The sequence below is a fragment of the Paramisgurnus dabryanus genome, chromosome 18, assembly GCF_030506205.2.
Source record: "Paramisgurnus dabryanus chromosome 18, PD_genome_1.1, whole genome shotgun sequence".
Taxonomy (NCBI): domain Eukaryota; kingdom Metazoa; phylum Chordata; class Actinopteri; order Cypriniformes; family Cobitidae; genus Paramisgurnus; species Paramisgurnus dabryanus.
The window spans coordinates 13,838,340-13,848,823 of NC_133354.1; the positions used below are offsets into that span (position 1 = coordinate 13,838,340).

At 37.0% G+C, this 10,484-nt stretch overlaps 1 protein-coding gene across 1 annotated transcript; it reads right to left on the reverse strand.

Annotated features, from left to right (window-relative positions):
* Positions 1-433: 433 nt before the first annotated feature.
* On the reverse strand, positions 434-6,673 carry dusp4 (dual specificity phosphatase 4). Its single transcript, XM_065286776.2, has 4 exons — positions 6,179-6,673; positions 5,270-5,397; positions 3,836-4,055; positions 434-2,266 (listed from the first exon to the last, which is right to left on the reverse strand). The coding sequence occupies exons 1-4, from the start codon at positions 6,552-6,554 to the stop codon at positions 1,887-1,889; spliced, it is 1,104 nt and encodes a 367-aa protein (XP_065142848.1). The 5' UTR covers positions 6,555-6,673; the 3' UTR covers positions 434-1,886.
* Positions 6,674-10,484: the final 3,811 nt, after the last annotated feature.

A 10,484-nucleotide genomic window follows, 5' to 3' on the forward strand; every position in this document is an offset into this window, starting at 1 on the left:
CAAAATGCGCGTGCAGGCTGAAATTGTAAATATTATTCCATATTTAATTTATTTTGTTTTAAAACACATTAAGTGGGAAATTGGGTGTTAAGTTAACTCGTTTAAACAAGTTTGTGATTTATTTAATGATTTATAATCAAGGAAGACTGTATGGATTACATTTTAAAGGGCTTTTTAATTACCACACTACACACTAGGGGGCACTGTGGTTCTTAACAAAGAGCCTCTATTGAGTATTAATTTTGATCCTGCCAGTATAGTCAACTATAATCTTAATTCGTATCGCCTTAACAATAAAGTAAAGCCAATTGCTTTAATATCTGTTAAATAATGAATAATGTTCCATTAATCTACTAAAATAATTGCACTATTACAAACTCGTCACTGTAGAGCAAATTATCCAAAGTGATTTATGATATAAAAAACACCACAATTTCGTTAAAGAACACTTTTATATTTAACAAAGACAATCATGAGATAAATTAAATGTACATATAATACAACAGAACAGGGAAGAGTTAGAAAATCGTAACCCTTTCTATGATATTGCCATGAGTTATCAACCAATAACATTTCTCTTAACAAGTACAGTAAAAAGTATTGCATTCAAGAGTGATTGTTTACTAATAATGTAATATCCAAAAACAAAACAAACATTTCAATGCGGGGAAAAATTTGCTGCTGCTCAGTAACTTCAATTCCGATGAGGTGCAAAATAAACCTCAAATCAATTTTGCATCACTTAAGTGCTCTATAAAAGATGCCCACGGTCTCATACAAAAAAAAAGAGAACGGGGCTCATGTACACATTGCAAATATACGGAGCAATTTCTTAATTATATCATCAGTAAGGGACTCTAAAAAGCAAATTGACTTATGGGAAAGTAAACCATGGTTTCCCAAACTTCCAGTGTAAAAAGTTTCAGTGTATAAGCCCTTCAGGGTAATCTGGGCCATTTACTAGATCAAAAGTGGTGCCTTCGAATATCTGTGTGCCTTTCTGAAGACCTCCGAGTATAAGTATCACACACTAATACTTAAATATCATATTAATGAGAACATTCCCAGTGGAAGATCACCACAGTCATTATTGGTAAGGCATACAGCAGGAATAATGAATGAGATCTCTTCTGTACAAATTGGCAAACAACAAAATCAGAAGTTTGAAATCACAATCATACAACATAACAAACCATACAGTGCTTTAATTGTGACTGGGAAGAAGGACAATTAGGTTATTGCTCTAATTTGTGATAGGAACAGGTTGCGGAATATGTCCGTATTGCAGATTGAATGTTTTCCCAAGGGTTCAATGACTTGTGATATTTCGTAAAGAAGATGTGAATGGGTCCGACGTGAGCATTTAAAAACGTGCTGTACCTTCTTTGTGCAAGGCACTGACAAATCGTGAAACACATTTCCTTCTCGGGATTATGCCAGCTACGGTTTGCCAACAATGGCACTTCTGGGAGCTCCAGCAGGACTGGACTGTCTCTATTAATGGAATTCAGTCATTCTTCAAGGAGATGAGAGCCAGAGAAAGAGATAGAGACAGGAAGGAAGGAAGGGAAAGTGGGAAGTCCAGACCCAATATGACCTGTCAGGCACCTGTCAGACTTCTGCACTTTGTCTCCACACAGAGCAGACCTTGAAAAAGCAAACCTCAGGAAATGAAGGAGATGATCTGTCCTCATAACATTATGATTGCATTTTGATTTTAATGCATGGTGAGGATCATCTACCAAAATGACTCCCGGATTGTGTTTTCCAAAAAAACATAGCTCGACGACCATGTGATTGTGCCAAGTGAAGGACTTCGAAAAATTCAACCTTCAAAACTCTGTTCAGTCTTTGGAGGAACCTTCTCACGAAGGGACGGCTACGTATCAGCAGCTCGGTGACGTCGTGATCGGACTCTGTAAGTAGGTGAGACTGCTGGGCTGGGAGTGCGTCACCACCGACACAGGGAAGCTGAAGATGAAGGGAGACGTAGGAGTGGAGGAAGACTTGGGGCCGAGCGTGGCGGAAGGACTGGCTGCTTCTACGGAACAGGAAGTGGCCAGCACCTGAGACTCGAACTGCAGCAGCTGACCCATAAAACTAAAGTTGGGAGAGATGATACTGCGTCGCTGTTTAACGAACTCGAAGGCCTCTTCCAGACGCACCCGCTTCTTCTTCATCAGGTATGCCAGGCAGATGGTGGCCGACCGTGAGATACCGGCCTGACAGTGCACCAGTACGCGCCCGTTGGAATCCTTGACGGAGTCTGAGGAGAAAGCAGAGAGTTTGGTAAGCGTGTAGCTCAAACGTGAGTCATACACTGTGAGGGTGTAGCCTAAAATTGATCTGGGTTCATATGTAATCACGGTTGTGCATTCATTGCATACCAAGGTAAAATGCACAAAAATGAATGTGCAATTTAATAAGATCAGAAATTTAATTGACTGAACATATTTCATATACACAATATGACCCTGCCTGTGAAATCCAGGCTAATGTCTCATGATCTAATTTTGAGATATGAAGCATGAAAGTAAGTTTCATTTGAGTCATTGATTTTACTTTGTAATGGCCTCAGTTTATATTAAAGATATCATGGTTATATTTTTACAAAATGTTTTTTACATTATGTAGGATGATTTTATGTAGAAAACAGTAAAACTTTAGCTGGGTTTTCACAGAATGGGTCAAATTGTATGTTAAACAAATACAATAAAACAAATATTTAAGAACAATTATGTCCAACTTAAATGAACTGAAAATGAAAAAGGTACGAAATTCTTTTTTCCCTTGAACAGGTGTACACATCATCTTTAAATGTGTGCATTCACAAAATATAATTTTATTATTTTGCTATCATTTTATTATTTTGCATCTTGCTCTGTTTTTGGATGTCAAGCTTCAAATACAAAAAGCACACTTGGCAATAAAGCCTGTTCTGATTTTGATAACCCTGTTGCCAACATAAACATTTTTGTTTTACACAGTGTGTAATGACCTGTGGCTTTTATATCAGCATAAACACCCAACAATTTGTATATTGCAATCCTAAAAATAAAGGCCAATTGGACATTACGCATTCGAACAGACCTCATAGTAATAACTGCTGACAAGCAAAATGGTTTGAGGTGAATTTCACACCATTAAAGCATGTAAACACAGACACTCCCTGCCACTACTAACAAGCTGCTAATTAGCAAAGAAGTGGGATACAAAGAGACACAGCCAGGTATATCACAATGGATTACTTTTCCTGTACACCTTGCTCTATACATTTCTGCCTTTATAGTCATGCACATCAAGATCTGAGGTAACTCCGGTATCAATGCACCCCTGAATGAAGGATGAGTCAGACTCAAGTCCCTAAGCTCTGCACTCTGACGCATACATACAAGCACACACACACACACACACCTAGAATAGGGCGATCAAATGCGGCAAGCCTACTTGGGTGCTCTGCTTTAGTGCAGAGGATGCTGAGCTGAAATTGGATATAGACCTCCCATCCCCCTCGCACAGTCACGGAAACCCTTATGAGGAAGACCCACCCATACCACAAACAGAAGCACACATCCCCTATTGAAACCAAGGCCTATTTGCACTTCATCTGCGTATGCAAACATATCTGTATTTGTGTAATACATTTTATATGCAAACTGTATAAATAAGCTGACATTAATTATCTATAGAAATCATTGTAAGATTAAAACAGTCGTGTGTAATTGATGTCAAAGATGAGCAATTCAGATGAATATTTTACCTGATTGAACATCACACAGTCGTGTACCTAATATCTAACCCCAAACCTGTTTGTACAGAAAAACACTGTGCATACCTATGAATTCGATGGCTTCGATGAACCAGGAGCTGATATCTTCTTTATGGTTGTCTTCTACTGGGATACACTTGTACTGGTAAGCTCCTTCAAAATGGTTGGGACAGTTTGACGATACATTCAGTAGAGCAGAAATGCCCATACCATCTAACATATCCTTTTTAGATGCATGGAGTGCACTGCCCAGAAACAGAAAGGGTAGGATTTCCACGGGGCCACCCTGTAATGGAAACAACCGAGTGAGTAATATTTTGATTGACACTATTCACACTGCATTTCTGAAATACTTTTTATAAACTTATTTTGATTATTTTTTGTTTGGATCAAACATCACATGTATTTGTTTTTATATTCAGTTTCAGTCCAACCTATTTCACTAAATATGAACAATTACACTTGTTTAACATACAATAGGCCTACATATAAGTAATCTATAAAAATAATTCAGATAAAAATAATAATAATAAAATATTAAAAATAACTTAATTCAGACAACATGTCATTCCCTTATTTTCCTATATTACTGAGTGTAACATTTTTGGAAATAGAAATACAAGCATTTTATGTGTTTTAGTGTATAAATGCATAATATTAGTGTATCATTTAGTGTATAAAAAATAATATTTTTGTCTTGTGGCCCTGCATAATACACTGAAAAAATGATTTTTCTAAGGTAAGTGGTTGCAATCAATTTATTTAAGCTACATTTAAACAAAAGTTTTATATTTTATTTTACTTTACTAATCTTTTATGTTTAAATGTAGCTTAAATAAATTGAATGCAACCACTTACCTTAAAAAATTATTAAATTCAATGAATCATTTTTTTTCAGTGTATCTTCTTTTATTCTTTATTTACAAATACTAAATAAATTCCTAAAATGTAAACAATCTTTAAAGATACAAAAATGGGGTTTAAGCAATTCCCCAAATTAAAAAAATTAAAATAGCGCAAATAATAATTTGATCAAAGGGAACGATTAATTTGACAGACTACATGAGTAAGTCACTAAAACGTGTTTGCTGTTAAAGGTCACGCGAATAATGTCCAGTTTATTTATTCAGGAAATGGGTATCGATTTGAAACCGTAATGTCTTTGAAAGCCTGATTAACGAGCTGTAGAGACAGGAAGTGATCGATGTGGGAATTAACTTTACGCGTGATCGAATTCATGCTGCACTGCGCAAATCAATCGGCAAATGACATCAAAGTTCCGCGAGAGCGATTCGAATGCTTAGATATCGAATCTTTCTCGCGGTACTTTGATTGATATGCTCAAGCGCCACAAAAGTCGAAACCGGCGTGACATGTCCGACATAGTACACAGATATTGCGGAAACTAAAAAAGTGCGGCATCAAGCGGAAGACAGTGGTCATGTTAACGGTTAATGTTACAGGATGCTGTCCATTAGCCGAAATTGTTGTTGTTGTTACCTGGTCGTGCTGTGGAGTTCCGCAGAATGTGCAGCTGGCCTCCACGCTTGATGGAGGGGAGCAAACGGGTAATGTTTTGGTTTTCAAACAGTAATCAGGATACTGCGTGGAAAATCTGTCGTAGCCTCCTATAATGTAAAACAAACAAACATGTTTAATACATCAGTTTAAATTTGATTGTCCTCTGTATTTATAGGATGGTTGTTGGTATGTTGACTTGTTGTAGTCATAAAGCTTGATGTGGCATTTACATAAAATGTTTAATTTTAGCATTTTTAAGAACATCAGGATTAAACAGCAATAATCACTTCTGGCACCCACGAGAAGCCCAAAAATAAACGATTTGATTTTTACAATTAGTAGGACCGTTATAAGTTTATGATTATCCATACCTGAACAACTGTATAGTGGTTACAGTGAATTGATAAACCGTAGTAAATTCCATACTTTAATATTACCTTTAAGACAATTCCGAAACATTATGGTATCTAGGAATTTTACTACAGTAAATTATAAAGTGTACTACAGTTTTTTACGTGGGTTTAGAGACATTTTGAACACCGTAAACAAACGCCTTGACGCTTGCTATTGCAAGTCCAAAGGCCTCTAAAACCCTATAATCTCTAGCTAAGCAACGTGATGCATATTAAATGATTTAGTATTTAAAAACATATCTAAAATTAGTAAAATATGAAAATGATCAATATTTAAGGAGATTCAGATATTGCACACACACCCAGATATGAAAATTTTCCTTATTACATCATTATCATTACCATGATGCTCAGATTGATTATGGTGAAAACATAACAGACATTCAAAGACAGTATTGTAGGTTTATTTTGAGAAATTATTAAATCAATAAAATAACACATTTCATGGGATTGTGTAGTAGTGTGGATCCTTTACCTTTCAGCAGAAAGATTTCAGTCCTAAATATATCCCTACACAAGGCGTTATGCACCAGTGTGATCGTGCTGTCGTCTTTGATAGTGTCTGTATCTGACGTCCGCTCGTCGTACAGGATTACGGCGGAATACAAGCCGGATTTTAGTCGGGCTCTGACTTCATCGTCGCCCGACAATATCTGGTCCAAACTCACGGAGCCTTTCGCTCGTCTCCGGACAATTGTGTTACACCGAATATTTACGGCACCACGAATGTGACCGGCGCTGAACGCTAGAAATGATCTGCAGTCCAACACCAGACATTTCGCGCTGTCGTCCTTCATCAACCTTTTCAAAACGCCGCAATCCATTTCACAAAGTTCGTCCATTGTCACCATCTTTCTCTCTCTCGACAAGGCCAAACGTATCCTGACCTTACGCGAACAAAACCGATACGTCAAATCCAGAGCGATGTAATGTTGTGTTACTCTCCTGAGAGCATTACTACCACGGGCAGTTATCTCTTTCCGTTTTATGAATGAGCTTCAGACGCGCGCTCCATATAAGGAGAGTTGCGTCACACTGGAGATGACGTCTTTTACGAGCTCCATTCATTAACTGCTCGCTGTTCGCTCTTCATTCATAAAAGAGTCAGTCAGGATCGATGCAGACCGCCGTCACAATTAATTTGAAATTCATTAAATGTTTGACTTGGGTGACAAATGCCAAACAGTCGGCATGAAATAAATGTAATAAGAGTGTTTGCTGAAATAAATAGTTAAATCACAAGTGAAAATGGGATAATTACAGATTTATTTGTGTAATGGCAAACTATACGGCAAAACACGCATTTTGGTTTTATAATCACAAAGGAAGAACGTCTGCCCCCATAATACTGCGCGTCAGTCGAAGCGCGCTCCCGCCGTCTGCGCCTCTTCTTCAATTGATTTATATTACTTACATGTATTCATTTAGGAGGCGCTTATCCAAAGAGACTCAAAAATGAATATCTATCTATCTATCTATCTATCTATCTATCTATCTATCTATCTATCTATCTATCTATCTATCTATCTATCTATCTATCTATCTATCTATCTATCTATCTATCTATCTATCTATCTATCTATCTATCTATCTATCTATCAACTTTGCTTTGCTATATGTAATGGGCCTTTATGCTAAAGAGTTAATTATTGCTGTGATTAATGATCATTTGCCCTACAGGGGGTTTAGGAATCTGTCTGATTTATAAAAGAGACATGGGGGTGACTTCTGTATTGACTCCTGTGATTAAGAAAGCGCCTAGTTAATTAGTTAACCTGGTTAACTGAAAAGACCAGCCTTCCAAATGTAAGCTTCTGTTGATGTGGTTTCAGATAATAAGAAATTTTAATGCCAGGATTGATATGTAAGGGGGTGTTGCGTGTTAAGTATGTCTATAATTTAGTCTTTGTTAGCATTTTAGTTTTGTAATTTTTGTTGCCATAAAGTAACAAAAACCTGACCACTATGTCCTAATGGCACTCCTACAGTACATGTCATTGACTCATGTATCAAAGTATCTCTGCATTCTTCTCGAATGAATTCAGAGTTACCACATTCCCACAACAAATAAACGCTAGCATGCACATACCTGCTTCATGCGGGATTAAAAGAATAGTTTTGCATTTTAAAACGTGCTGTTTTCTCAGGCCACCGGATCTCCAATATAAAATATTTGCATGATTTGACACAAGTTCGTTTTTGACACTCTTGTGTTTGCATATTGCTTTTGCAACGATGCTACAGTTGAGCATAGACAGGAAGGATCTCCGTCCAAGAGACGTGTTAATGTTATCCTTCCCCTCCCCGATCAAAGCATGGTTTTGCATTCTTTTGTAAATCAATTCATTTACACTCTCTTGATCAAACTGTAACATGAACTTCAGCATATTATCAGCAGTGTTTATTTAACAGTGTTAATATGGTAGACACATATCAAACACAGATTCATACACACTTTTCTCTTATTAGATTGAAATGTGGAGATATAGTTTTAAAGCATTTTAAACATATAACTATTTTGTAGATGTTGTTTTGCATGCACAGGGAATAATGTATAGACAAGAACTACTAAACTTTACAAAGCTAAGCAGAATCCCAGTATAATCCCAGCCAAATGGCATTTCATTAAAACAATCATATTCATATTTTTAGGGTGCACATGAGTTGTCATTCTGCCTGCTAGTGTATACATTTGAAGTTTTGAATGTCTTGGCCCAGAAAGGATTTGGTGATGAACTCACATGGGGAGACTGTGAGTGAGCAACTAGTGACAGCCTCCACAGCAGCCATGTGACCTGGCAGCTTAGTGCACATGTGCAGCACTGGGTAAATTATAGCTGTCATAGCAACGGAGGAATGGCACATTAAGAAACTGCAAAAGAAAGATTTGGCGACTGCGCTAGGGAGGAGCGACCACACTGTGCCGAGCGCTTGACGTCAAAACCTTCATCACCTCTGTGATGTGTGTTTATGTGTAAACATTGATAACAGGATGAGGATGGGGTTGATTTTGGAAGATTCGTACAGCATTGAGAGTAGGACATTATATTCTAGACATTGTAAAAATGCCTTTTCACATTTAGTACTTACATTCTTATGTGACAAAACAGGAAGTGGTCTGTTCCTGAAGTATATGGAATATGAGTCACTTGATCCAGTACTGTCACTCTCATTATATTTGTTGCTCCCAGTATTTATGCTGTCGCTTGCATTTTCGCTCATCCCTTCCATCTAAATCATTCATGAAATAAACATACAAACATACAATATAATTGGCCATAGTCTAGATCCCACCTTCCAGTTAAAATAATAATAAATATATGGGTAGGTTATTTGCTCTAAATGTCTGAATAGTGTAATGTGTATTATAAATACAATTAATAAATTTAAAATCATATCCTAATGCAGGACAACATAGCAAAATGATACCGTGAAATTGAATTGTTTCACCTGTTGTCGGTAGAGGCGTTAATTTAGTAAACTAATATGTTTGTCGTATTTGGGGAAATGGACAAATGACCAAAACAATTGTATGGATTGGAGGATAGGTTGTAAATGTTGTAATAGAGCATGTACGTTTATTTCTTTTTTATTATGTTCTCAGTTTCAGAAGATAACATTCCTCATCTGTTGATTCCTGTTTTCCTTATGATTATTCCCTCAGCTATGCAGTAAGCATCTTTTGTGCAATCACTTCTGAGCATTGCCAATAAGAGGCCTGACATGAGGGTTCCAACATAAGCTGTTGCAGCAACCACTCCGTTCCCTAAACGTGACTCATCTATTTTGAAAGAAACAGAAAGTTACAACACGAGTGTCAAGCAGTAAAACACGTTGAACTCTGTAATTTCATATATCAGATATGAATCAGATATGTGTGAAACACAGCTTCAGTAGGCTACTACCAACAAAAAACTGTGGTTCTTCTTAAAGGAAAACACCACCGTTTGTCAACATTTTACTATGTTCTTACCTTAACTTAGACAAATTAATACATACCTATCTTTATTCAATGCGTACACTTAATCTTTGTACAGCGCGTCGTGAATGTGTTAGCATTTAGCCTAGCCCCATTCATTCCTTAGGATCCAAAGAGGGATGAATTTAGAAGCCACCGAACACTTCCATATTTTCCCTATTTTAATTTTTTTTTATTTTTACGAGTAAGTTTGGTGGCACAAACTATATTGTATGGCGGAAGAGCAATTAGTTTGCAGCACTTCGACCTTGGCGTGCAGTAACATCATCACTCCCCCTCTCGCTCAAACTTCCGTCAATATTACTGTGCCACGTTTTGTGCCACCATACTTACTAGTGTAACTACTCATGTAACAGTCTTTAAATAGGGAAAACATGGAAGTGTTTGGTCGCTTCTAAATTCATCTTTGTTTGGATCCTAAGGAATGAATGGGGTTAGGCTAAATGCTAACACATTCACGACGGGCTGTACAAAGATTAAGTGCACCAATTGAAAAAAGATAGTTATGTATTCATTTGTCTAAGTTGAGGTAAGAACATAGTAAAATATTGAAAAACTGTGGTGTTTTCCTTTAAGGCTGTATGTCAGCCTTTCATGTTTTGATGAGTTTTAGTGTCCTTATGACTGAGAGGAAATGCAAAGCCACAAGTCTATGGAACATAGAGTATTGATACTGATGTTTTTTCAATTAGTCACTCTGGTCAAGAGGAAACAGCTCATCTTGTTCCCTATTAGATACATTTGAGTTAAACAAGTTTTATCTTGACTGTTACGTGGACTCGGAAAAAGCATTTTGTTTTGA

Bases quoted from the DNA above. Each gene is read 5' to 3' on its own strand.
- dusp4 (XM_065286776.2), bottom strand. From the start codon at position 6,554: ATGGTGACAATGGACGAACTTTGTGAAATGGATTGCGGCGTTTTGAAA. The intron at 5,398-6,178 runs GTAAAGGATCCA...TTTACATTATAG, and splicing joins TGAAATCTTTCTGCTGAAAG to GAGGCTACGACAGATTTTCC. The intron at 4,056-5,269 runs GTAACAACAACA...TTTCCATTACAG, and splicing joins GAACTCCACAGCACGACCAG to GGTGGCCCCGTGGAAATCCT.